This window comes from Mauremys reevesii, linkage group 10, assembly GCF_016161935.1.
Source record: "Mauremys reevesii isolate NIE-2019 linkage group 10, ASM1616193v1, whole genome shotgun sequence".
NCBI classification, from domain to species: Eukaryota; Metazoa; Chordata; order Testudines; family Geoemydidae; genus Mauremys; species Mauremys reevesii.
This window is the reverse complement of record NC_052632.1, coordinates 70647669-70675589: the sequence shown is the minus strand read 5'-3', so window position 1 is coordinate 70675589 and position 27921 is coordinate 70647669. Positions and strand designations below refer to the sequence as shown.

At 39.2% G+C, this 27921-nt stretch overlaps 1 protein-coding gene and 1 long non-coding RNA gene across 6 annotated transcripts in view; one reads left to right on the top strand and one right to left on the bottom strand.

Annotated features, from left to right (window-relative positions):
• The window catches only part of BAIAP2L1 (BAR/IMD domain containing adaptor protein 2 like 1), a 66277-nt gene extending 42424 nt beyond the window's left edge, over window positions 1–23853 (top strand). For 3 of the 4 annotated variants that reach the window (XM_039492167.1, XM_039492169.1, XM_039492170.1), the window contains 11 exons: window positions 1042–1103; window positions 1199–1270; window positions 1732–1869; window positions 4812–4964; window positions 5522–5689; window positions 6484–6601; window positions 9182–9389; window positions 10494–10571; window positions 11273–11441; window positions 22167–22207; window positions 23265–23853. In XM_039492167.1, the coding sequence (XP_039348101.1) occupies window positions 1042–1103; window positions 1199–1270; window positions 1732–1869; window positions 4812–4964; window positions 5522–5689; window positions 6484–6601; window positions 9182–9389; window positions 10494–10571; window positions 11273–11441; window positions 22167–22207; window positions 23265–23340 (1283 nt within the window). In that variant the 3' untranslated portion in view covers window positions 23341–23853. The remainder of the gene's footprint in view (window positions 1–1041; window positions 1104–1198; window positions 1271–1731; window positions 1870–4811; window positions 4965–5521; window positions 5690–6483; window positions 6602–9181; window positions 9390–10493; window positions 10572–11272; window positions 11442–22166; window positions 22208–23264) is intronic. The other variant, XM_039492168.1, reaches the window with a different exon arrangement.
• LOC120373559 lies at window positions 306–27425 on the bottom strand. 2 transcript variants are annotated; one of them, XR_005585585.1, is made up of 3 exons: window positions 27023–27425; window positions 4173–4350; window positions 306–1000 (listed from the first exon to the last, which is right to left on the bottom strand). It is a non-coding gene; the product is annotated as an uncharacterized LOC120373559 (long non-coding RNA). The 2 variants fall into 2 exon arrangements; XR_005585586.1 differs by lacking the exon at window positions 27023–27425 and adding an exon at window positions 12007–12343.
• Window positions 27426–27921: the final 496 nt, after the last annotated feature.

The following is a 27921-nucleotide window of genomic DNA, read 5'->3' as shown; positions in this document are numbered from 1 at the left end:
GTTACTATAGCAACTCTCACCTCACATGGTATTTACCCCTGCACACTGTATTAACTACAAACAGAGAACACCCAAAGAAATAATCACAGCATTCTGTCAGGTGGATGCAATGACTCAGAAAAACAGATACATAAAAATCCCTTTAACAATAGCCCAGCTCTTCCACCCAAACATTCTTCTCTCTCCTTTTGCCAAATCCCTGTAGGGGATGGAGACTGGCTGGGATGGGGCAGACATGGGCAGCCCAAGAAATAGGGGGAGATGCACATCTTTCTCCCTGAAAAGATTGTACACCCCATATTTTACATTATTTAGCGCAGGTTCCATTGTGCTCTGTGTACGAGGTGCTTTACAACCCCCAAAGACATGGTTTCTAGACTTCAGCCTCATTTAAGACAGACGTAAATTGAGCATGGAAAACAATAATGAAGGGAGGATAAGGAGATAAGGTTATAAACAATATGTTCACACAGTTACATAGGCTAGCTATGTCCCCAGCTTGATGGTTCCAGGTCCCTTAAATGTGGGGAGAAAGATTTGTTTTGTTTGGGGTGTTGTTGTGGGAGGAGGTTGTTTGTATTTTTGTTTTGTTTGGGGAGGGATTGTTTTCTCTTCAAAGCCTTTGTGGATTTTGCCCTGGTTGGCTGATTTCATGTACTTACAGCAGTTATAGAAGTTGGTCTAAAGGAGGAAGGAAGAAAGGACAGTGGCTTTGCTGACTAGTCCAAGGAGGGAGTTCCATGCATATAGGGGGGTAGGCTAGAAAACATGAAGACAGGTTCAGTGTTGCTTTCACATAGATAATAGATTATTGATTATTCAGGTCATGTGTGTAAGCTGCTTAATAAAACTGTGGCCAGATAAAATTATTTTGTTCAGGATAAGATTGCTATGATTAACCATTGCAAGAAGGTGCCCTGCTTAAATTCTTAGTTCACTTTATACTGTTAATTATAAAGGTATCATCCTGCTTCTACTGTGTGTTGACAACTTCAAACATCTGTAAAGAAACAAGAAAAATGGGTGTTTGTTTATCCACAGGACATGTCCTTATAGAGATTTCAAGCACAAACAAGATACTTAATGACAGCCTAGAGGAAAGTGTAAGTATTTTTTACTCTATCTAACCTTTTTGAAATAAAAAAACTGTTTTACTTTAATTTTAAATAACCCTGTTATCACTTGCTTACTTTTAAAGTTCAAAAAATTTCATAAAGAGATTATATCTGAACTGGAGAAGAAAACAGAACTGGATGTAAAATATATGAATGTAAGTACACTGAATTAAATACCAGAAAAGAAAGATCATATATTTATTTGCATTGTGTGTAGCCATAGCAATTGTTTGTACCTTTTTAAAATGATAATTTACAAAAGGCGCATACATAGAATTTGATCTTTAACTACTGAGGGATGTTTTCAACTTCTTTGGTTTATTTTAGAAGTTATTCTGTAATGTGCAACTATATATTAGAGAATATTATCTAAATCCTAAATTTAAAAAAAAATTCTGTAACATTTTTCATTTATTTTAATTGCAAATGAAAAACCTGAGAGTGAATTAACAGTGGAATTTTGTTTTGACTAGATTCTCCAACATGAAGAAAAATAATTTGTAACTTTAATGTTAATCATCATAACAATACAGTGGATTTCTTAGCTGCCTGCATTAGTGCTCTGATAGTTGTATTGTTGCATGCACTGCAAGAAACTTCAATGCTTTGATTGCAGGCAACTTTAAAGCGATACCAAACAGAACACAGAAACAAGTTAGATTCATTGGAAAAATCTCAGGCTGAGCTGAAAAAAATCAAAAGGAAAAGTCAAGGTGGAAGAAACGCAATGAAATATGAGAATAAAGAATTTGAGGTTAGTGTATTCGCTCCTCTTACTTATTGGCTCTTCTCTTCTATCCAGTTTAGGGAAACTGGTCAATAATAGAAAATTTACAGCTGATAGTTCAAGTTCTCCTTTAGAGCAAACTGACCTTGATTTCTATGCCTGTTATTTGGCAACAGTTAGACTGAAGAACTTCAAAACAGTTGTTATTGTTTTTTATTTTTCCCAAGTTATTTTGGGTTAAGAAGATTACTAGCATATGTAATGAAAAACTGACATTAAGGATTATGGTTCAATCCTATACTCCTTACATGGAGCCCCATTGATTGCATTACTCTTTGTAGGATCAAGCCCTGGATTTTGTTTTTTAACATAGCTTCTATTTTTGTACTAGCAATTATGGGTTGTAGTAATGGCATTTGGATTTCTGACTACTGGATTTACAATCAACATCAAATAGTAGGACATCCGAATACTATTACTTGTGGCCACAATTAATTGCAACTTATTATGTATTCCAGTACATACAAGCTTGAATTCTTAACTGTGCCCAAGCAAGTTCAGACACAGTGAGGGGCCGGGGAGGGTGGGGGAGAGGGTTGACAGAGGGCTAGCCGCAGCTACCTGAGTCTGTTCCAGAAGCTGTGAATGGGTGACAGGATGGATCACTTGGTGATCACCTGTTCTGTTCATTCCCTCTGGGGCACCTGGCATTGGCCACTGTTGGAAGATAAGATACTGGGCCAGATCAACCTTTGATATGACCCAGTATGGCCGTTCTTATGTTCCGCCTGGCCTTGGTATAACATAAAGCTGCAGGGGGACAGCTTTAAGTGATGCTGTTGGCAGAAGACCATCTACCAGTAGAGAATCAGGACTAGTGGAGCCTCACTTCATCACACACCCCACCCCTTCCTTCCACTGATAGAATGGCAGAGAGGGAGTTTATCTCCAACCCCCACCCCCTTTACACAAGTTCCTAGTGGAGCAGGTGGTATCAGCAAGTGGCAGACTAGGTGCAGGAGGTTCCAGTATGCTACTGGGGAACATTGTGTTGCCATCTTCGAGGGGAGACGTAAAACTTAGGACTGACTATTTGTGTTAATTAAAGATCACCAGGTAATCTTTGTAAAAGACTGGTCTTAACTCCTCTGTGTACATATAACAGTTGCCTGTAGTAACAATAGTGGGTGAAGTTAGACCTGTGTGTAGTTGGTCTATCAGCTGAAGTTTCTGAAGTGCTTTGGAAACCTTCATTCTGAAAGGTGTTATGCTAAACATAATATATTATCATTTAGTATTACCTGTCCTAGTGTTCCTATAAAGAGCCTTGTCATTTTGATGCAAAATAAAAAATAGTAACATTGTGAAAGTAAACAGGTAGATTGTGCTGTTGCTTCAAATAATGGAAAAATTTTAATGTAAATGTTTTGTATGTATCAGATTGTGACAAAGTTCCTCCTCTACCTTGGTGGGTCCTGCGCTTATTGGCAGATTTGCTCACTCAGTGATCTTCCCCACAGTCTAGGTCTACTTTTCCTGTGTCTGATCAGGAGTTGGGAGGTTTGGGGGGAACCCAGGCCCGCCCTCTACTCCAGGTTCCAGCCCAGGGCCGTGTGGATTGCAGCTGTCTATAGTCCTCCTGTAACAGCTGCATGACAGCTACAACTCCCTGGGCTACTTCCCCATGGCCTCCTCCAAACACCTTCTTTATCCTCACCACAGGACCTTCCTCCTGGTGTCTGATAATGCTTGTACTCCTTAGTCCTCCAGCAACTCTCACTCTCTTGCTCCCAGCTCCTCTCACACACTTCCTCTCCTCTGGCTCCCCCACCTGACTGGAGTGAGCTCCTTTTTAAACCCAGGTGCCCTGATTAGCCCTTGATTGGCTGCAGCCTGTCTAATCAGCCTGTCTGCCTTAATTGGTTCTAGCAGGTTCCTGATTACTCTAGTGCAGCCCCTGCTCTGGTCACTCAGGGAACAGAAAACTGCTCATCCAGTGACCAGTATATTTGCCCTTGACCAGACTCCTGTACCCCACTGGTTTGGGTCTGTCACACAGATATACACAAATACTTGTTTATTTTCAGTTTTATTTGCACTTCCTTCCTTCAGTCTTCATTTCATGTTACTTATTCTTTTAACTTTTTTCTTTATCTTCTATTTTCAATGTTTTTTCTTTATAAAATAGTTGAAATTTTAGCCAAGTATATTGAACATAATGTTTAGCTACTGTTTCTAGTTATTTATATAACATAAATTCCGTAGAGGAAGGATTGTCTTGTGGTTGAGGTACTAGACTGGGATTCAGAAGATCAAAGTTTAATTCCTACCTCTCCCATAGACTTCCTTGATGACCTTGGTTAGGTCTCAATCTCTCGGTGACTCAGTTCCCCAGCCATAAATTGAGGTAGTGATAGTTCCATACTTCACGGTGGTTTTGTGAGGATAAGTTTGTTAATATTGGTGAAACACTGATGGACTATAGCAATGGGAGCCCAGAGACAGGACCTGTGGGATAAAAAAAAAAAAAAAAAGACAGCTAGTAGATAATAACGTCTGAAGTTTAAAAAAAAAATACACAAATTGATTTGTTCTGCTCACTTTCTGAAGTAATCTTATGACCTATTTCATTTCTGTGTGGAGGCTAGAAGTTCTTTCCCTTTGCTGCTGCGCTGTATGGATTTTGTTTTTCTCTTCTAATATGTGCGTGATTACTGGTAAACAGTCAATTTTGTCTACTTTGGTGGGCATAGTAAGGATAAATAATTATCTGAAATGTAAAAGATATGTTTAAAGCAAAAGCTTTGTGTTCCTTTACATAAAGGAATTTTGATTACTAGATTTCTTAAAATAATTCCAGAAAGGAACAAGATAAAGGAACTTAGATAAGTAGGGCTGTGTAAGAAAAGTCAAGCTCATGAGTAGCCTGTGCATAATTCATTATTCATTTATTAATTATTATTATTTAGTATTTGGAAACTGTGAGTTCTCGACAGAGTGATATTCAAAGATTTATTGCTGAAGGTTGCAGAGAAGCTCTACTCGAAGAAAAAAGAAGATTCTGTTTTCTGGTTGACAAGCACTGCAGTTTAACTCAGCACATGCACTTCTATCATAAACAGGTCAGTGTGGCTGGAAATGTAGGTGGCATGAATGCAAACACTCATAGGGCCTAATCAGGTAAGGTAAAACTGATAGGGCCTAATGAGGTGAGGCAAAACTCGCCTCCTATGTTGAGGTCCATAAATGATAAAGCTAATATAAAATACATTATGTAGCTCATGAAAAGTTTATTTATTTAATAGAAAAATGTTTTCAATGCAGTATTTTTGGTTAGTAATCCATTACTTCTTGCAGTAATAAATTATGACCAGAAACCAAATATTATTGAAAGATCTATGGATTGACAGAATAAATATTCCAATATCTCAGTCTTACAGTACGGCAGTTATTTCTATCACATAGCATTACTTTAAATTTGTATGTAAAGACTCCCTAGCAAGAGTATTTATATTAGGCTAAATTCTGTTGTCCCTGACACAAGTACAACCCTATATACATCACTGAGTTTGCACGGATGTAATTAAAGGCAGAATGTGCCCCTTTACAATTCAAATGTTGGTTTAACAAAAAAATAAATAAAGATACATATTATGTAACTTTTTTTTATTGGTTACAGTGTGCAGATTTACTTAACTCCAAGTTGCCTGGATGGCAGGAAATGTGTAGTGATGCCACAAAAGTGCCAGAAAAAGTTATGAATATGATAGAAGATATGAAGACGCCTGGTTCCACTCCAATCTCAGGAACTCCACAACCTTCACCAGTGACAGAGAGAAATAGTATGGTATGTATTGGTTACAAGTTCTCAAGGCTGGATTGACTTCCCTGATCTCTTCATGTACAAAAACATTTGGACTCAAAAGCCATAACAAACAAACTGAATTATGATTCTGGAATGAGTTACAAACTGGAGCCTCAGTCCAGTAAATAAATGCATCAGGTAGATTCTTGTATCTACACAAAGCCCCATTGACTCCAGTGAATTCTGGATTGCCAGGAAAAAGAAGCCATAGGCTCTCATGTTCAGACCCCTATTTGTAGGGGAAATAATTTTTGGAAACACTTGAGTTTCTGAATGAAACTCAACTAAATTGGTAGCCACACAATGGTCATAATATACTGAAATATACTCGGAACAGGGGGCACCTAGTGTACTATAATTTAGTTCAAAAGAGTATTTATTTTTTCTGAATTAAAAAGAAACCTAACTTAATATTTTCAAATGATTGAAAAGATAATAGTGATTATATATCTGATGAAATATATAACAACCAGAATGTAACTGAATGGAATACTTATGTTAGAAACTAGGTCCCACTCCTGCAACTGGTTCTGTGGGGAAGGTCCTTGCACCTCTGTGGGTTCAGTGGCAGAGGACTCCTCCAAATTTTTTTCTGTTTTGTTTTGTTTTTAAATCAAAGAAGTTGGGCAGCTAGGGACCTTCCACAATTTTAAGCTTTTATAATTTAAGAATATTTGGTTACTACTTTTTAGAATTCAGTGCTGCAAGTAATCTAAGAGGTCCCTGTCATTTTGTTACTATGATAATATTATCTTAATAAAACTTTATGTCTTTAGGTTGGGAGAGTGCCCCCTGCTCCTACAGTTAGAGCATTTACTAGTCCTTTAGTTGACATGTTTAACAATCCACCAGCAGTTCCAGCGGTTCCTTCGGAAAGATTAAATAATTCAGCAGGTGAGTTTTTACTTGTTGAAATGTTATTTTAATGTAGAAAATGGGCTTCACTTTCATCTTGCTACAATAAATACAAATGACATACTGTGCAATCTATCAAAAGTTAGTGTAGCTGTCTTGGCTATCAATGTAGTCACTATATGATATATCTTTGGAGTTCCAGCAGGAAAATCCTTGGGGAAGGAAAAATTGTCTTTCCAAAATGTTAGTGATATTCTTAGTAAAAAGATATTGCAGTAGGTAGCTGTCTAATAAGAAAAATTAAAATACTGAAGGGGGAAGAATGTTTTGTGGTAAAAGCCCAAGTCAATAGATCTAGATTCTGTTGTAATAGCTAGAGCCATGCACAGATACAAAATTTGTATCCACATCGATCCATGAACCACAAACATGGTCTGGATGCAGATATCTGTGGCTATAAAGTGGATAGCCACAGATTTGCAGGGCTCTATCAATCTCTGCCAATTGCTTCCTGATTAATTGTGAACAAGACTCAAAGTGGGATTTTCAAAAACACCTAATGTTTCACTTCAGTGGGAGTAGATTTTGGCTAACAGAGTCTTTGAAAATCCCACCTTTAACCTCCCTTTGCCTAACTTCCCCAACTGCAAAATGGTGGAAAATAGTAGTGCAGTGCTGGACCACATTTATTTAATGTCTGTAAAACTCTTGAGATTCTCTGACGAAAGTGTAATAAGTTTTAATATCATCCTCGTGAAATACAGTGTTTGGTCAGCCACATGACTGTCACTTTGCATTCTTGGCATACTGGTATGCCATTTTGTAAAGCCAAATGGAAATTGCTAGCATTCTATTTTAGCTTGTTCTCTCTTAATCAAAGTGATTATTTCAGTGCATCCAAGTAGTAAAAATGAACAAATATTGCATTGTTTAAAAAGGGTGCCAAAAGTAGTTTTGAAAAACAAGTGTGAGGTAAAATGGGTCTACTATTTCATTGTTTCTCGCTGCTCAAATGGAAAATCCCATTAAGATTTGGGAAATACCATTAAGATTAGGATATGCTGTACTGGTGTTAAAACATTACCTCCAGATTATATTCTGCTTGTTAGAGAAAAAAACCTAGGGCAAGATCATAAATTAAGGAATGCATAAAATTCTCCGAGATAATCAAAATAATGCTTGGCTCTCCTGCTCAAACACACACAAACCATTTACAGTAACTCCTCACTTAACGCTGTAGTTATGTTCCTGAAAAATGCGACTTTAAGCGAAACAATGTTAAGTGAATCCAATTTCCCCATAAGAATTAATGTAAATGAGGGGGTTAGGTTCCAAGGAAATTTTTTTCAACACACACACACACTCTCTCTCTCTCTCTCTATAAGTTTTAAACAAACAATTTAATACTGGTACACAGTGATGATGATTGTGAAACTTGGTTGAGGTGGAGGAGTCAGAGGGTGTGATATTTCCCTGACTGCTAAATGATGAACTAGCAATTGGCTGAGCCCTCAAGGGTTAACTCTCTCACTCTGCAAGGCAGCAGGAATGGAGGGAGATATGCGCATTTCCCCTAAGTACACTGCCTTGTTATTAGATCAGCTTGCTGAGACCTCAGCTGCTGCAAGCTCCCTCGGTCCTGAGCCCTGCTCTATGGAAGATGGGGTAAGCGGGGTGCAGGAGCAGGGGGGAGGGAGACACCCTGACATTAGCCCCCCTCTTCCTTCCCTCCTCCCCGGTACAGCAAGCAGGAGCCTTGGGGAGCAGCTCCAAGGCAGAGGGCAGGACACAGCTGAACTGCAGGCAGCTGCTGCACAGGGAACTTAGGGGAGGGGAGAGCTGATAGGGGGTGCTGATAGGGGGCTGCCGGTCCACCCTGGTTCCAAGCCCCCACCAGCTAGCTGCAAGGGGCTGGTCTTCCTGCAAGCAGTGGACAAAGCAGGCAGCTGCCAAACAAGGTTAGAAGGGAGCATTACACAACTTTAAACAAGCATGTTCTCTAATTGATCAGCAACATAACAACGAAACAACGGTTAACTGGGATGACTTTAAGTGAGGAGTTACTGTATTATGTGTAGTAGTTATGTCATTGACAAAGGTTTGAGACATCCCCGTAGTCACATTAATGGCCTGATTTTTCAGTGATGTCAAACAACTGCACCTTTCACTGACTTCAACTGAAGCTGAGTTCTTGTTACATCTGAAAAATCAGATTTTATAGGCCTTTAGTTTCTGAACACAGTTAAAGTCTTCTGGAACTGGAAATGATAGCACGTCGGGTTTCTCATCAACGTGTACTTTAGCAACATCCAGTCACTAGAGGAAACCAGTCGTGGTCATTAAATTCTGTACATGTTTTACATTTACTAATTTAAAGTTATTGCATTAGCCATAGTATTTCCTATACTTAGCAGAAGGAATATTGTGGTAATGTTAATTATTTGCAAATGGCAGTTGTGAAGATTTTACTGTAATTGGAAACCATTGAGCCAGGACAATAGATAGTTTGGATGAGCTGTTTGGTGGAAAATTTTGGTGCTGCTGCTGTACTTTTCTCTTTTTAGGCACCTGTTTCACTCTGTTACCCTGTGGTTATTGTTATACTGATTTTTTTAACAGGTAATTCAGATGATGCCAGTTTATTGCGATCAACTTCTGTTGCCACAGGACTGAACATAATGAAAAGGCAGAAAGTAAAAACTATCTTTCCACATACAGCTGGAACTAACAAGACATTACTTAGCTTTGCACAGGGAGATGTCATCACACTTCTTATAGCTGAAGAAAAAGATGGCTGGCTTTATGGGGAACATGACTTGACTAAAGTGTAAGTCAATCAATGTATTACCTGATTCCAGCATCAGAGGGACAAATACATCTTATTCTATTATGTTTATTTAAATTGGCAAGTAGTTTTTTGCTTCCCTGTTCACTGTCATTGATTGGGAATTCTGAGGGAAGTGTTCAGCAACCAGGAAGGTGTTATTGTGGAGACAAATTTGTCATATAAAAAGAAGTGTATGTATCAGGGGTCAGCAAACTTTCAGCAGTAGTGTGCCAAGTCTTCATGTATACACTCTAATTTAAGGCTTCATGTGCCGGTAATACATTTTAACGTTTTTTAGAAGGTCTCTTATAAGTCTATAATATATAACCAAACTACTGTTATATGTAAAGTAAACAAGATTTTCAAAATGTTTCAGAAGCTTTATATTAAATTAAAATGCAGATCTTATTAGGTTAGTGTGATTCTTGCCCTTGCTTTTACTTGCTAAGTATTCCAATGTCCGGTGGCATGTATCTGGATATTTTAAGCTGCACACAGGCTTCTGAGTGATCAGTTGTTAACCGGCTGGAACCCCAGATTGGCAGCTGAGGTGAGTGGAGCTGGCGGCTGGTAGGGCTGAGCAGGGCTGGAGGCCTGGACCCTGTCTGGCAGGGGACCTGCACTGAAGCAAGGTGAGTGGGGATGCGGGGGACCCCAGCTGGCAAGGGACCAGCAGCCAGAACCCCAGAGTGGCGGTGTGCTGAGCAGGTCAGCCCGCCCAGCTCTGGGGTTTCGGTAGTGGCCTGAGCATCTCCGCCAGCCCGCACTCTGGGCTTTTGGCTGCTGGCTCCTGTCAGTGGGGCTCACAGCCTGCTGCCAGCCTGGGGTTCCTTCCCCCAGGCCAGCAGCGGGTGCTGAGTGGGACCGGTGGCAGGACCCCGGCTGGCAAGGGGCCAGCAGTGGGAACACCAGAGCAGCAGTGCCACAGGTTACCGACCCCTGGTATATATACAAAATCCTCTGAAAACAATATCACCAAAAGCCAGGCATAAAAGCTAAATCTTCATCTAGCCTTGTTGAGCCTGCTCTTCCATACAGTGCCATCAATGTAAAAGTATAAATACTCAAATATATCAGGTTGTCCATTTTTTTCCCTTTTTACAGAAGAGGATGGTTTCCGTCATCATACACAAAACTACTGGAAGAGCCAAGTGATGAAACGGAACATGTGCCAGTGCGAAGGTAATGTTATTACGCGGTTTGTTGAACTGTTTAAAGTTCTTTAAATGTTACAGAAACTCTGTGTCCCAGTGATGCACACAGACGATTACCCAGTCCTACTCTGTTCCCAGAGGTGCTGCTTGCCGGTGACTGATGAAAGAGAGAGAAATCCTTCCAGAATGCACTCGGTGCAAATCCTCCAGTCTTCCCCACCCTATCCTCCCCCGTGCACATGATGGGCTGGTCTACTCTGGTCACTTCCTGTTCTCCCCCCGGGCTCCACTCAGTTAAATCCATCCCCCTTTCCCCTCTCTCATAATCCAAATGCAATAGGAACCATTAAATGAGTCTCTTCTGCTTTTTTCTGCTCACTAGACAAAGACCCACCAAGTTCAGTCAAGTTGTTCACATTTTCTAATAAACTTTTTTTCTTCTTAAAATTAATTTCTCCTAGTGTTTTATTGTTCAGTAAAGTGATCTATACTATATTTTCTAACATTATATGTTCTGTCTCATATGCCTTGATTAAACACCATCTTCTTTCACCAAAGACCCATATCTATTAAAACACTTTAAGCGCAAGTAGACCCACTGAAGTCAATGGGATGACTCGTGTATTAAAAGCTAGGCACATGTTTTTATGTTCTTTGATGGACTGGGGCCCAAACCAGTATCAGTTGTTGTTTTAATTAAGCTATTATGTGCTTTTTTGCCCCTTTTAGCACTGCACCAATCAGAAGTATCAGTTCTATAAATCTAGCAGATAAAGGTGGTGTTGTCCTCCCCCCACCAGATTATCTGGGATCTTTGCAAACTTCAGATATGAGAGCAGATTCTTCCAAAGGTACTACTGTTAAAGCACCTGTGGCCACACCAGAAAGCACAACTCCTGTGAGTAAAATTGCATTACATTTAATCAGTTATATGGGTCCAACTGTTCTTTTCCATCCTTATCATTTGTCTGGCCATCTGACTGATCTCCTCACAGGCTGTGTATTGTTTTATTTTGTTTGCTATTGAAGACCATGTATGCATGTGCCTCATCAGTCAGCAAACCCTCTTTGTGTCTGGGCATGGTGTAGCAAGCACTCCTCCTTTAGCGCCCCCTGCTGACAGCCATTGCAGTCCCATGGTGGGGTACTTCTTGCAACTCAGCCCTCCAGCCAGGTCACAGACAGTTCTACTACTTCTGGGATAAAGCAATAGTCCAACAAATAATAGTCCATTGGCCTTACACTGGGCCTTCAGTCGAACTCTGGACTCACTAGCCCTTACCACTGGTATCCAGAAGTTTTAGTAGTCCTTATCTGTGCACCTTCTTCAGTAGGCTAATAGTGGGGACAACAGTCCCACTCCCTCCCTCCTTCCTTCCCTGGATTCCAGTCCTGTGCCTTTTAATAAATAGTCAAGGCTTGACTACACAGACCCCTTGCTCCATCCCTAGACCACTTCCTACCTTCCTTCTTCCTCTGTTGAGAGCCTTTGCCATAGCCTCTTCCCAGGATCAAAGTATATCAACTTCTCCCTCTCCAGATCTCTTCCACAGGCTCACTGCAGAGCTTCTTTGAACTTTCTATCACCCAACTGGTTCAGCTGCGGGAGAGTTTGCTCCACTCTCTTGACAGGGCAGTCCCCGCCCCAGCAGGAGTCTTCCTGCAGGCCTCTTCACCAGTACCAAGAATGCTGGGCAGACTTCCTTCCTTCCACTTTCCTTCCCAAGAGCCTTGGACTCCCAGTTGCAGCCCTACCTTCCTTCATAGAGGCTGTCTGCCAGCAGTCCCTCTCAGCTCCCTGACTCCAGCCAGGCTTCTCCTGTTGAGAGAGCCAGAGACCTGCCTGGTTCAGCCTTTTTCATTCCTCCCCCTGCTTTTTACACACACACTCACACTCACACACACACTCACACTCACACTCTCTCTCTCACATTAACAACTTCTGCCCCCATCACACACCCTAATGTCAAAGTCTTTCTTTTGTCAAACTGTCCCCACTGTAAGAATTATTTTTCCTGATGTCTATTTAAACTTTTTCCTTTGGAAGCTCGGGCTACTACTTATTAAACTACCTTTAACCACCTGAAATAATTTTTACTTCTCACTATTGTTATATAGTACCTCCTCTAATCTACATTTACAAGTTTGTCTACTTTTCTCTAAAACAGACATACCCACTTTCTCTTTCTCATGCATGTCATTTTATCAAATTGGTTACTCTTTATTAAGATTCTTACTAAAACAAAATAAGCATTTAATGTAAACAATTCTGTGTTATTTCAGTTCAGAAAGTGGAGATCCATCTTAGCATGTGTAAAAAGGATAGATAGATTAGAAATAGACAGACAGACCCATTGTTTTTAATACATTCAAAAATAACAATGTAACAAACATTAAAAACTGAGTGCCTTGCATGGTGTCAAGTATCAGAAAGTTGGCCGTGTTAGTCTGTATCCACAAAAACAATGAGGTGTCCGGTGGCACCTTAAAGACTAACAGATTTATTAGGGCATAAGCTTTCATGGGTAAAAGACCCCACTTCTTCAGATGCAACCGAAGATGCATCTGAAGAAGTGGGGTCTTTTACCCACGAAAGCTTATGCCCAAATAAATGTGTTAGTCTTTAAGGTGCTACCAGACTCCTCGTTGTTTTTATTAAAAACTGAGATCTTATTTAATTGCTAATCAATAGCAGATAGGCCTAAAAATAACAATGCCAAAGTTAATATGTGTCCTTGGGGGCCTGATCCAATGGCCACTGAAATCAGTTGGAGGCTTTCATTGAGTTCTGTTGGCACTGGATCAAGCCTTTTTAGGAACAGGGCCAGCTCCAGCCACCAGCCAGCAAGCAGCTGCTTGGGGTGGCCAATGGTGAGGAGTGGCACGTCCGGGTCTTCAGCGGCGGGTCCCTCACTCCCTCGCGGAGTGAAGGACCAGCCGTCAAATTGCCGCCAAAGACTGAAGTGGCGGTGGTAGAGCTGCAGATTGCGATCGTGGCTTTTTTTTTTTTTTTTTTTTTGGCTACTTGGGGTGGCAAAAACCCTGGAGCCGGCCCTGTACATTTTTTCCATTTCAGTCCCTGTCTTTAAGCTAACATTAAGAAGGGAGAGGAATTGTTTAGGAGTATAACTAGGAATAATATGATGTTTTGGAAGTGAAATTTAGGCTGAATGTTGAGAGAACCTCCCAGCACTGGAAGATATTAAATTCTTGAATAAAATCGCAAGAGAGGTGATGGAAAACAGATCACTTACATCATTTTAAAATTATAATAGTCCAAGCAATTGAGAGTAATGAGCCACATTCTGCCTTCAGAAAGATCTGTGAAACCCCATATAAGTAAATGGTATTGTGTGGGTATAACTGATGGCAGAATATAGCTCATAGTCTATAAAATAATTGTACACGGGCCAGGGGGAGTATTTAGAAACACGCATTAAGTCCCATATCCTGCAAACACGCACGACTGAATGGACTGCATTTTTTACCTATTCATTTGTAAGCTTGGTGGTTTAGCCATTAAATCTGAATACAAACGATGCATGTTGATTGCTGAGTTTATACCTAACTCTGATAAATGATTTTGCTCAGATTGTTTCCCAAAATTTCTGAAGCAGGGTACATGCTTTGGGGGGGAAAATCTGCTTTAATATAACAGTCTGTAAGGCAGTAGTTGAAGCTCTGCTAAAACTGAGTTACAGTGCCCACAGTAAGATGTCAAATTTTAATAGTGTATAATTCCATAGTGAGTGTCTTTAAATTGCATATTGCCCTACCATTCTGTCACGAATGAATAACTAAACAGAATTCACATTTAGTTACTGCACCAGAAATAAACAGAAAACTAGTATGACTGAATTAAATATTTTATAACTACAGTAAATTTAATTAGCATTGTAAACTGTCATGTTTGTGCTTGCTAAGTGATCTGCTGGAACATATAGTAGAAATGAGAATGCCCCTGTAAATCTCATACTGTAGCAATGTGAAATATAGAAGTCTCAGAACATCCTGCTGGGAAAGTGAATAGCAGAAACTGAAAGTTTGTTACATCTTTTTGATTAATATTAAAATATTCAGTTAGTGATCAATAATATGTATATGATAGTACTTGAGAGCAGTGACTTTCAGGTGGCATCAGAAAACTATAGTCTTTATCAAAGAGGTCTCTCGCTCTCTCCTTTTTTAATTAATTTATTAATATAATTAGATATGTGCGAGTGCCTAGATACAGTGGTGGTAGGCACTTTTTTTTAATTAGACAAAATAGATTACCCTGTCTGCATATGGGTATTTGTGGTTCTCTGTCCACATGTATCTCAAAAATTTAGAGAATGAGCAATATTTCTGGAAATTCATGAACTAGTAAATGCTATTTTAAATAATGATTTAATAAACAATAAGTATAATCCAAAACCTCACATTATTATAGTATTATTTTGAAGATTTGAACTCTGGCAAAAAGATTTACATGACACACATTAACCAGTTATAAATACAAGTTATGACGTATCTGAAAGTTGGGTTATTTCCTTTAAAAATAAAATAATAAAATAAAGTGTGGGGGGAAAGAAGGGAGCATTTACATATGAAATAATGAAGTTTGATATGCCCAGAAGGGGAAAAAAAAATCTGAATTCTCCTTGAGGAAGAAACAATATTTCTTTGAAGAATTAATTGTCATAACATCAAAATTTGGATTGGCTTTTTTTAAATATAACACATGACCTACAGTATATGGCTGTTAAAGAATCTGAAGATTTGCCAGAAGTTCAGCTAGCCAGGTCTCTTGGAAATGTCCTCTCTTACTGCATATAGTTTCCAATGCAGTGAGCTTCCCTTTGATCTTCTGTTTTCTTGCTTAGGAGTTCCACAATAATATTCATACATGTACAAGAAGAATTATTTGTAGACACAAGCCAAAATATATATATCACTTGCAGATGCAGAAACTCAAAGATTCCCTGCCAAATGAGAATTTTTGATAAATAATTCAATACCTCCCATGAAAAGTACATGTCTGACTCTCGCAAAGGCTATGCTACGAGCTGGGGAGTGATTCCCCCGGTTGCGTATGCATACTTACGCTAGCTCTCATCAAGATAGCAGCGTAGTCACGGTAGCAGCAGCGGAGTCTTTGGTTTAAAATAGTGCTTTTTTGTAGGGATTTTTTTAAATTGCTGTTAAAGGGCTGGCTAACTGATTATTGCCAGTATATGGTGGGATTTGCTGCTGTTTTTTTGTTTTTCTGGCGTGGTTTGTGTTTTATGTATCAAAGATGCCTAGAGCTTAGAATAAGCACCTTTTATGGTATTTATGGATTTATAAGGGGAAACGTTTTTTTTTAAAATGGTGCCTCATTACAATACACATACTGAAACTGATCTTGACATTAAAATACTGGCCTGTGATATGCAATTAATAAAAGGGGATTTTAAAACCTGTATATAGACTACTTTAAAATGTGATACATACCCACTTGTGTATGACTCTCCTACCTATGTATTTATTAATTTGAAAATGTTAATTTGTTATGTGAGTATAAAATAGGGGACAGATCCTGGTATAGCTACCAGAACTACAGCCTTAAATAGAAACCAGTAATTGAACACGTTATTATCTGTTTGCTTATATGTCACTTCTGACAAGGCATTTAAGTGTAATCTTAATGTTTACGTTTCAAAAATACTTTCAGACTTGGAAACAGAATGAGTTATTTAAAAAAAAAAAATCAAAGCATTACTTCTCCTTCCTCCTGGCTTACATATTCCTTTAGGGATTAACGTTGCTTTTTTGGGGTGCAAGACCATTCCTTCAATGCAAGAGTGCTGGGGGTGCAGTAGCACCCCTTGGCTTGAAGTGGTTTCCATCATATACAGGTATAGTTTTCTTCAATGACTTTCAGCACACCCTCTATAAATTGTTCCAATGCCACTGCTTCAATGGGTGTAATAACAATTTATACACTTGAGCATGGCCACAACTCCTAATATTGTACATGTAAATTTTCTTCCAATAGCCACACTGCATTTGTTGTTAAACTCTGTAGACAGTTGTGCTATTACTTTGTTTGCTTTTGGATTTATTATTAGATGGGGTTAACAGCTGTCGTTGCCACTGGTGCAAGTAAAATCAATTTCTTGCCGGTACCGGAGGTGGGGGCAGGAGGCCACCAGCTAAGGGGGGCATGTGACCTCCCCATGTGACCCTCCATGCGACTCCTCACCGCCCCAGCTCAGGGCCCCCACGCTCTCCCCATCCCATCCCCATGATCCATCCCATGTTAACGTGGCGGGGGGAGGCTCTGTCCTCCTTCTGCTGCACCTGGGAAAGGAGCAGAACCCCCAGCCCTTCCACAGAGCTGAGTCTCCGTCTGTGTACTACAGACTTAACAGCAGCCCCACCAGAGGACCGTGCTGGGGGGGGGGGGGGCGAGGCTGGGGACGGGCAGTACAGCCATTGGAGGAGTTGCTGACATTCTGCTCCTTTCCGCAATGCTGCCCCTCCCAGCGGGGAAAGGAGCAGAACTCCCAGTCCTGCCCCCAAGCCCTCTTCTCTGGCAGGACTGCTGTAGTACACAGATGGAGTCGGAGCTGGAGGAGACGCAGCTCCATGCCTGGGGGCAGTACAGCTGCCAGAGGAGCTGCCAGCCTTCTGCTCCTGTCCCCACTGCCCCTCCTAGCAGGGAAAGGAACAGAACCTCTATCCCCACGCCCAGCCCTCTTCTCCGGCAGGGTTGCTGGTGTGTCTTTCCGGTATTCCGTATCAGCTATAAATAGTTTGCTGGTATGGCATATGGGAGCATACTGGCAGACTTGCACTGCTGGTTGTTGCTGACCTGCCAGATGTTTTATCTGGAACAGAAGATGTAACTAGCTGCTATATATTTCAAGGAGGAAAAGTCATTCATAAATTCTATGGCCCATACATACTTGACGCCTTCTTAGAGTACATCCAGATTGTTCACTGAGTGCTCTGAGCAAACCATTTTCTAGGCTACTTTTGAAGCCATACTTCAAAAAGTGGTTTTACTTACTTACAACGATAAGTAATGAGTTCTGTTGCACAGGCTGTATGACCTCACTACCGTTGTAGGGTTTCTAGGATAGCTTGCTCCTGTGAGAATAAAACTTCTTAAACTCCATAAAATGGATTTCCAAAAAATAAGATTTATATTCTAGCTTTGGGTGAATTTGTAAATCAACTACAGTAGAACCTGAGAGTTATGAATTGATCAATCAACCACACACCTCCTTTGGAACTGGAACTATGCAATCAGGAAGCTCTAGACAAAAAAAAAAAAAAGCAAATATAGTACAGTATTGTGTTTAAAAAAAAAATACTAGGAAAGTTTTAAAAAAAGATTTGACAAAGTATCTGGGAACTTCCAAAATAATTATGTGAACGAAGCACCTACATTATGAAACATTTGCAGTTTTCATTTTTTGATGAAGAATAAATGAGCCTTAGCAATAGAATCAGTGAACCAATATATAATTCTGACATTATATAATTGTTAACTGGTGAGTCCTACTAGATCAACATGTCCTTTGACTATAATCACGTTTGCAATAGTTTAAAGATTTATTAGCACAGTGGAAGTTGCTAAGCAAGCAGTACAGTGAGTTCTTTGCCATGTGACAGGGAAAGAGGTGACTTTCTGTAGTTCTGTTAAATTATTGCATCAGTTAAATTGTCTCAGCAGCATTGTGCTGTGTAGTTTTTCATGTGGTTAATTTACCTCTTGTGACTTTTAGAGACCATTCATTTTAGGTGATTTTTAAAAATTAATAAACATAATGATAGTGGCCTCTGTGCTGTCATTGCATGGAAAAACCCAGAGGAAGAGCAAAATCACCTGTAAAATTCTGGCGTGTTCCCCTTGGGTAGGTAGAGCTGCATGTTCCCCTCAGAGGAAAAGATGGGTTTATAGCCTCTTAGAAAGGAGAGAAGGGCACTACGGGCAAGCTCTGTGGATATGAAATGTACCAGAAGGATAGAAGTTGTAGAGAGAAATCACTGCCACTTAAATCAGAAGGGAAGCCAGCTGTGGAGAGTCATGCCCGCGCTATGCCCCTTGCCTACTCCAACTCCTTCCCCTAAAAGAACCCACAAAACTCAGACCAAGTGGAGCTCACACTGAGGAGGCTGCGCATATTCAGGGAAAAGGCAAGCACAATGTAGAGTTAGGCTTTGGCTACACTTGCATTTCAAAGCGCTGCCGCGGCAGCGCTTTGAAGCGCTAAGTGTAGTCGAAGCGCTAAGTGTAGTCAAAGCGCCAGCACTGGAAGAAAACTCTCCCAGCGCTGTCCGTACTCCACCTCCCTGTGGGGAATAACGGACAGCGCTGGGAGGGCTTTGACTACACTGGCGCTTTGTAGCGCCGCAATTTGCAGCGCTGCAGAGGGTGTGTTTTCACACCCTGCTGCAGCGCTGCAAATTTGTAAGTGTAGCCAAGCCCTTAGTTACTTACTGCCTGTCCCTCCCACTTCTGTGGCAATTTTTTTTAACACCTTTCCCTGTGAGGCCATGGAAACAGGCTCCATGTAACACCAGGCTGATCTAGAATATTCTGCACTATTCAGTTAGTATTCAAATGGAACAATATACAACTGAATGCAATTTATACAGAAGCACAATTTAACTCACTGAAGTATTTTGTCTGACAAAGAGTGGATAGCTTAGTGGCTTAGGTATTGGGGCTTTATTTCTGTGTTCTTGGTTTAAAGCTAAGGCAATGAAAGTTACTTTCACTTCATGAAAACTCTCACTCTCACTCACTCAGACCTTGGGAGACAGGCCAGTCCTCACTTACAGACAGCCCCCCAACCTGAAGCAAGTACTCACCAGCAACTACACACCACATGACAGAAACACTAACCCAGGAACCAATCACTGTAACAAACCCCATTGCCTGCTCTGTCCCCATATCTACTCTAGCGACACCATCAGGGGACCCAGTCACATGAGCCAGACCATCAGGGGCTCATTCATCTGCACATCTACTAATGTGATATGTGCCAGCAATGTCCCTCTGCCATGTACATTGGCCAAACTGGACAGTCTCTACATAAAAGAATAAATGGACACAAATTAGACATCAGGAATGGTAACATACAAAAGCCAGTAGGAGAACACTTCAGTCTCCCTGGACATTCTATAACAGATTTTAAAGTAGCCATACTTCAACAAAAAAACTTCAAAAACAGACTTCAAAGAGAAACTGCAGAGCTACAATTCATTTGCAAATTTAACACCATTAATTTGGGTTTGACTAGGGACTGGGAGTGGCTGGCTCACTACAAAAGCAATTTTCCCTCTCTTGGTATTGACACCTCCTCATCAATTATTGGGAGTGGACCACATCCACCCTGATTGAATTGGCCCTGTCAACAGGTGGGTTCTCCACTTGTAAGGTAACTCCCTTCTCTTCATGTGTCAGTATCTTTATGCCTGCATCTGTCATTTTCACTCCATGCATCTGAAGAAGTGGGTTTTTACCAACGAAAGCTTATGCCCAAATAAATCTGTTAGTCTTTAAGGTGCCACCGGACTCCTCGTTGTTTTTGTGGATACAGACTAACATGGCCACCCCTCTGATATTTCACTTCATGGGGCAGAAAGATTCCTTACAGAACAATTACATTTAAAAGGATTAGTATAGCAGCCCAGGTTTTAAAAATACTTCATTTTGATGGGAGGGGAGGCAAGTTTAATAACAAGCAACCCATGATTCAGGCTATGAGTACACCAAGGTATTTAAACACTTTAAGGGTGTGAGCAATCTCATTGACTTCAATGGGACTGCTCATGCACATAAAGTTAGTCACGTGCTTAAGTACCTTGCTGAATTGAGGCCTAAATGAGTATGGATCCCTAAATACCTTTTCAACCATACTGGTGAAATTAGAAGCCATACATCTAGATTTAACTATGTTCATACATTTGTTTAATATACATAAAAACAAAGGTTTTTATGGACCCTTGTTTACCAATCCAATTTTCTTTCTAACAGTTGTATACTTAAAAAATTAAACACCTAGAATACCCATGCAAAGGAAATGCTTAGTGTAAACCAAATGAGGACTCATTTACTGGTTGACAATCATGTATTCCTATAATTTTATCCAAGTGTGTGTGTTCAAATATAAAACTGTCATTTTTCATTTTAGTAACTGCAATTTTTCATCATCTTTGAACTGCTGTTTCATTCTTTGGCTGACAACTGTTAGAAGTAACATGATTATTTTGCAGTGTACATTTATTGAACTGATTTATGCATTGACTTACACAGTGGATTTAGTATAATTTTTCTCCCTAGTAGGCAGTATAAAGAGAAACTAGTTTAATGGCCTCAAGAAAACATTCCAGATATGTGTCTGAAATATCACTGCTATGATAGTGACACTTCCTTATCTCAGCTGTAAAACTGACTATTATAACAACATTATGGCAGTGCAACACTGCCATCTTTTGGGTAGTTATCTGAACTTCACAATTGAACATGTATTTCAGGAGGAAAAGTAATGTACAATACCAGATCGTAATTTTAACCAGACAGTAATATTTTTGGCTCATATTTAAATATGTGACTTAATAGTAATGAAATGGTAAAGATATGGCTATTCACATCCTTTCCTTTTTATTGTATCACACTACTACAGATAGTGGAGAAAGCACAGATGCATGTAAAAATATTTTTTTCAGTGCAAAAGAATAATGGAAGGGTCTGATTCTGAACTCAATCCATTGCAACTCTGCAGTAGCTATACTGAAGTAAATGCAGCTAGACTAGAGTGCAACCAGTATAAAACAGATCAGAATTGGTGCCCTAGTGTTTTTAATTTCAAACCTGCAATTAAATTGGGTGGTCTTTACTTTTTACATGATTTCACAATGTATCAAGCAGATATTGATTACATCCTGTTTATAGAAATAACATCTAAAATACGTATTTGCATTATTACAACTGAGTCGGTCCAGACCAGCCATTCATGCATTGATGTCTTATTGTAATCACTAGCATTTTACAAGTTGTGTGTTATGTTAATGACTGCTGCAAGTAATGAGGCTCATAAATTTAGAGGAATGAATTGTAATATGCTACGATAGATAGATACAGCATCTTGGGATTCTTAACCTGTCAGATCAGTAGATTTCTCCCAGCCTATTTTAAAATCTTCTCTTACTTATTTGGTTAATGTTTTTGTTCCAATGTGTTTTTATAACTCCTGATTTGATCTATATGCTCAACTAGCAATTACATGCAGGTAACCCATGCAGACCTTACATTTGAAAACAATAGAAGGGTAATATTTTACAGCAAAGATCTCTGTGGGTCTCCATCACGGATTTGATTTTTTTTATTTAATTTTCTACATTTGATATTCAAGCATTGGTCTTACTGTTTTTTCTTCTCCGTATCCCTCTGCATTTGAACTGCTATTGTCCCTTCCTATTGGCTGAGTATTTCATTGTGCAGCCAAATAATGTGGAATAGTGAATGTTGGGAATACTTAATTTGTTTAAATATATTCTTGACTATCAAACAACTGCAAGCAGGTAGCTTATCTTTCTAAACAATTTTCAGAATTGATGTGGTAACAGCCTCTTTCCTTTGCAGAAACCTGTTATAAATGGCATTGTAAAACCACCTTTCCTAAGGTATGTTTTTTTTATCATATGTTAAAATAACAGGTTAATGTAGTAGTAGTTGGTCATTATCTTAAAAGGAAAATAGGTGTCCATTTTGCAGTTTCCCCTACTGGGCAGCAGTAAAAAAAGCATGGCACACATTACAAACCAGGCTTTCACTTAGGAGCAGGCTGATGATCCCCTATGAAGACTCTTAGGGCATGTCTACACTGCAATTAAACACTGTGGGCTCCAGGGTCCTATAGCCCAGGCTCCAGCACAAGTCTGAACATCTACACTACCAGTCACAGGTTTTTAACTGTAGCGTAGACATACCCTGAGAATCTTTGCAGTGTAGCCATATACCCCCTGCCAAGCACAGTGGGTTGGTCCTTCTGTGGCAAAATAAGGGAAATTAGCCCCAATGAAGCCAATGGGATTTTTCCCATTACATGAAAGGCAGCAGGGTCAGGCTCTTAGTGTGGGGTCAAATAGAGGAAACAAAGGATTGGAAAGAAAAAGCAACGAGAACATCACTCCTGCTTCAGCCAGTTTTAAGGAAGTCCCAGATATGGAAAGTGAAAGCTCCTTAGGCTACACAGATGAAAAAGGGTTTGCTCTCTTAAGAGCCCTCAGACTGAACCCATAAAAATATTTTTCATTCTGGTTAAGTTAAAAATAATTGCAAAGTGTCTTGTAGTTGAAACACTCATTTTATTCTTCACATAAGGGTGACTGCAGAGAAGGAAATGTAAATTTTAGTTTTAAATTGTTGCACAATTCAGTTTTACTGCAGCATTTAATTCCTTGTGTATTTTCGATAGAAATTTGTGTACTAAAAATTCAACCTGGGGGAAAAAAAATCCAAATAACTCCCTGAAACAAGTGCATGCAGACAATGGCCTCCATTCAACCAAGCACTCATGCTTATACTTAAATCCATCCCTATTCAGTAAAGCACATAAACACGCAAGTACATACTTGTGCTTTACTGAATGCTAGCTTATGAGAGTTACTTTTTAGTCATGCTACTCATATACCCTGTCTTGCCCTCACACCTGTAGTAATTTTATATTTCTTTTCACAGCGGAGAAAATCCATTTACCACTGTGAAACTCCGACCAACAGTAACAAATGACAGATCAGCACCAATAATTCGATGAATATAATATTCATTAAAATATTTTTACTCCCTGTAAACATTAAGTTCAGCAATATGATTTACAAAGGCTGTTTATTTAAATGTAATTAGTGTACAGTAGGAGAATATTGGAGTGGATTTCTGATTTTAACAATCTGCTTTCTAAATGAGGTAATTGCTCTGGGTTAAAATGTTTGAGAATTTTGGCTTGATTTTACACTACATGCCTTTTTTTAGGAAGAAAGACAGTTGTGAAAGTATGGGAGAAGTCTGAATACTGTAGTTACCGGCATACTTAATATTTTATCAAAATGCTCTGTTGTATGGAAAATACCATGGATAAGTTTGTGTTTAAGTCTGCATATATCATTTAGTAGATATATAAAAGAAAAAACTGCATTTTTTCCATAAAAGGAACAATGCAACTGTTGCCTTAATACTGAGAGTAGAAGTTTGACTGTATAAAATTATGTATTGCATTGTTTTAAGATAGATGCCTTGGGTTATAAATAAATAAATATTTATCCTCTAAGAACTTAGACAAATGTTGTATGCTTTGCTTGATGTTAAAATGGAAATTATTTGATCTGAAGTGTCAGCATAAAGCTACTAAAATTATACAAAGTCTGACTTTTAGTTCAGTAATGTTCTACTCTGAAAAAGAGTATTATTGTTCTAATGAAATAATTATTTAAAGTGGGGGGGACACCCATTTGCAATACAGTACTATCCTTAAAAGGACCATGTCTACTCAAATTTGTCAAACTTTTCATAAAAAAAATATTGCGACAATTTTTCTTCAAATTCCAGTGCAAACTGTTGTCTTTAAACAAACAGTCCCCCCATATCAGTTTTCTATATCCCAAACATTGCAGCACTCAAACTGACAAATTACTTTGATTGTCCATAATTAGAGAGATGTAAAGAGTAAATTGGATTTTTAAAATTTTATTTGTAATAATCCTAAGTGATGGTAGTAATACAAGTAAACATTGTGTTGCCTACAGCTGTGTAGACAGTGCCCCTTTAAGTCAACTAAATTTCTTCCATTTTGAATTTCTGTATCTTGTCCATCCCACTGCCGAATTGTTCTGAACATTCTATTTAAAGAGGTATTATATGGTTATATTTAACAACGATGTTACAGCCTTGGGGGTCTGACCACAGGAAACTGAGTTCTAATACTTTGAGCCCCTAAATCCTCACCTGTGCCTATCAACCTATTGCCCCAGAGTCTAATCTCCTAAAAGAGTCAGAGTTGAGCCTTCTCATTTCCAGGAAGTAATGACCAAGGAAAAACCCCTGATGCTGAAAGGTCTGTAGCCACCTATCTAGTGGTCTGTTTCACTCTAACTCTGTTGACCCAGCGATCCACCACAGTTCTAAGTAGCACTGTACTGTCAAGGTGCCATTGCCCAGATATGTAAAACACAGATTTCACTACTTTTGGTCATTAAAATCCCATTGTATGTTTTGCAAGAGTAGGGAATTTTGCAATTCTAACTTGAGTATTACATTTTGCTTTGTGTTCCTACATTCCTTTTACGGATACCATGTTTTGTCACTCCCTTTGAGAAATTGGTATGTATTGTTTCTGTATACTGTAAATAGCTAAAATTTCAGAGTTGAAGTAATTCTTGTATCTAGTTTGTAAAGTGCTTTGCAATCCTTCAGCATTAAAAGCGCTATACAAATGTAAGATTGTGGATTTGTACTCATGGATATTTGCCCTACCTTGAAAAGGTCAGGTACAGTGATCGGGACAGATTTGTATAAAAAGCTGTCTAATTATGAAAGAATTAGGTAATTTGAAAAGAAATAGGTAACTTGTTTTACCTTTCTGCCAGGGAAACTGGCAGAAAGGTAAAACAAAGAACAAACTGCCATACTGAACTGGATCTGTGGTCAGTCTGTTCAGGTTAGTTACCTTGTCTGATAGTAACCAATAGGCAAATATTTCAGCAGATGTAAAGCTGCTGTGCTGCACCAAATTCTGCAATATTAGACCATAGAGTCTGACTTCCTAACCATATGGTAATCCACTTGTCATAGCAGTTGAAAAACCATTAGCCCACATGAACATTTTAAAGCTTTGTTAATAAGCAGCCTTATCCTTTTATCTCTGACACTCACTTGTGACCTAGAAGGTTGCAGAATCAAACCCTTGCCGAACACTGAATGTATTTTTGTACAAAGATGGCCCTGCATCATCTCTGGTGGCTGTCTGTGGGTAGTTATAGCTTCTGTAATTTTTCAAAAAAAAAAAAAAAAGTGCTAACATGGATGTCCTGACCAATGCTCCCACTCTGCCTCTCAGAGTATTGGCAAAGGCCATCTCTGCTAGCATTAACACTGTTTGAGCTTGCATAATCACTGCCACCAGAATCTAGTTAATTGTGAAACACTTTGGAATTTGTGGAGTACAGAGCACTTTATAAAAAGTATAGTTTTGTAAATATTGAACATGTCTATTTCCTGTGTCAGTTTCTCAGAAATGGTTAAATTATATAAGAAAAGGCAAACAATTTAATGGAAGTAAGCTTCATTGATCTGTTTTAATACTCAGTTGGTGGTCTTAAAAAGTTATGGATGCAACAGTATCTTTCATGGGCCTGAACAATGACAGTATGTTCTAAGCGAGAGAATGCACCTGCAGGGATTACTGATTTCAGGCACCAAATAAAATACAGTACTGATTAGCCACTACACTTTTTAAAATAGCTTAAATTTTTATCAAGTGCAACACAATAGAGGTAGCTTTAGTTGCTCTATCATATGGTCAGCTTGATGAAGTACACTCAGACATTAGCACCTCTGCCTTGGAAAATACATCACTGTAGAAGACTCCTATTAAAGTCTGGTCCATTAACTCCTTTCCCACTAATGCAAGATTTTTCTGTAGTTACTTTTAAGAGTATCGTGAAGGCTCGTGTTCAGTATCTGACAGGAAGAAACAACCAGGGAAGGATTAAGGGCTGCCTGCGTGTCACATGATTCAGCAGAGGTTTAAAGCAAAGGGCAAATCCTCCTTTTTCCATGGCAGAGAGGTGCAAGAGGAAAGCCTCAGAGGCCCTGCAGCCTGGTTTGGTCAGAGAAATAGCTTTTTTGTACATTATTTGAACACAAAACTCAAAGTAAATTTGTGCCCCGAGACAAGGGCCTAGAAGATTTTGGTGTAAGCCCTAGTTCTTTGCTGGGCTGAGAGAGAGCCCCCCCTAGCTTAGTGTCCAGAGAAACTGTGTCCTCTACCTGCACCTCAAAGAGGTGTGTCTCTTCTGTCAAACTGTTTAGCCCATTATTCTACAAGAGACCTCATTCTATAAGCAGCAGTACCTCTATTAGTAATTCTTAATGTGTTTATTTTTTATAGTTGTAATTCTTCCCCCATTTCTTAGCCAAAGTACATCCGACATTCAGGAAAGATTAAAATGAGTCTCTGGTTCTGATTTTATTACTTCTCAACCCCCTGACCTGCATGTTTAGCTATAATGAACTCACAATTTAATATTAAAGTACTGTCAGAGGGACTTCATGATGTGCCTCTGCAGCCCAAAAATTGCAGTGCTACTTAATATCATAGCAAAAAGTTAGACCTAGATATCTCAGCATTTCTTTACAGGTTTTATCTTCATTCTTTAATTATTCTTCCCCACCCTAAGAAAAATGCAAGCTAAATTTAGTCTGATTTGTTACTTTCCACTCACATTTCTAATGTGTCTTGTTTCCTTGGTATTATTCTGTCTGTTACTCCTCCCCACTGAACTTCAGATGACTATTGAAATCAGTTGGAGCATTTCCACTGGACTTCAAGGGGCTTTGGATCAGGCACTTTGATACGACTGATGAAATAAAAATTCTCAATGAGGTTATTAAACAACAAGACCGGACGTTTTTTCCACTTTGTTACCTTATGTTTATTGCCCCAAACTGCCAGTCTCGCTTAGCAAGCCAATGAGAATTGCAAGATTGTAATTTGAAAGCATTTTATATAGGCTCAAACAACCATTTTTCAGAAATTAAAATAGGTTAGATCATGCCAGACAAGCTTTTACATCTTCATGGTTGCATTGTCATGTCTGATTTTCCTCTGTGGATTCTAATGCAATAAGGAAGTGTAAAAATTGTGTGTGTGTACACACACACACAGAGTATAGTCAGTCATTGCTACACTTGCCTCATGTCTTCTGGTACTGCCTCATTCGGGGGGCGGGGGAGCAGAAGGGGAATTCTGTACTACAAGCAAGTTCATTAGCTTTAATGCTTTAGGGTACATGTCATCAACATGGAGTCTTGTGGAAAAGTACCATAACAGAACTTTGACAATATATATGTCTGTCTTCTTAGTGATTTAGACAGGTTAGGTTATGTATTTCTAAAAAGTAGCACCATTAATTTCATACCATCCAGCAGTAAATAGATCCATTATCTCTACCTCAATATTTGTGAATATCGATTCTGTTACTCATGTCTAACACACTTTTTGTCATCCTTCAGTTGCTATTTTGTGGTCGCATCTTTTTTCTACTTCTTGTAAAGTATTCTAAGAGACTTCAGGTCTTTGAAGTAAAAAAAAGTTCAGCAGCATATTTTTATGGTGTCTTAA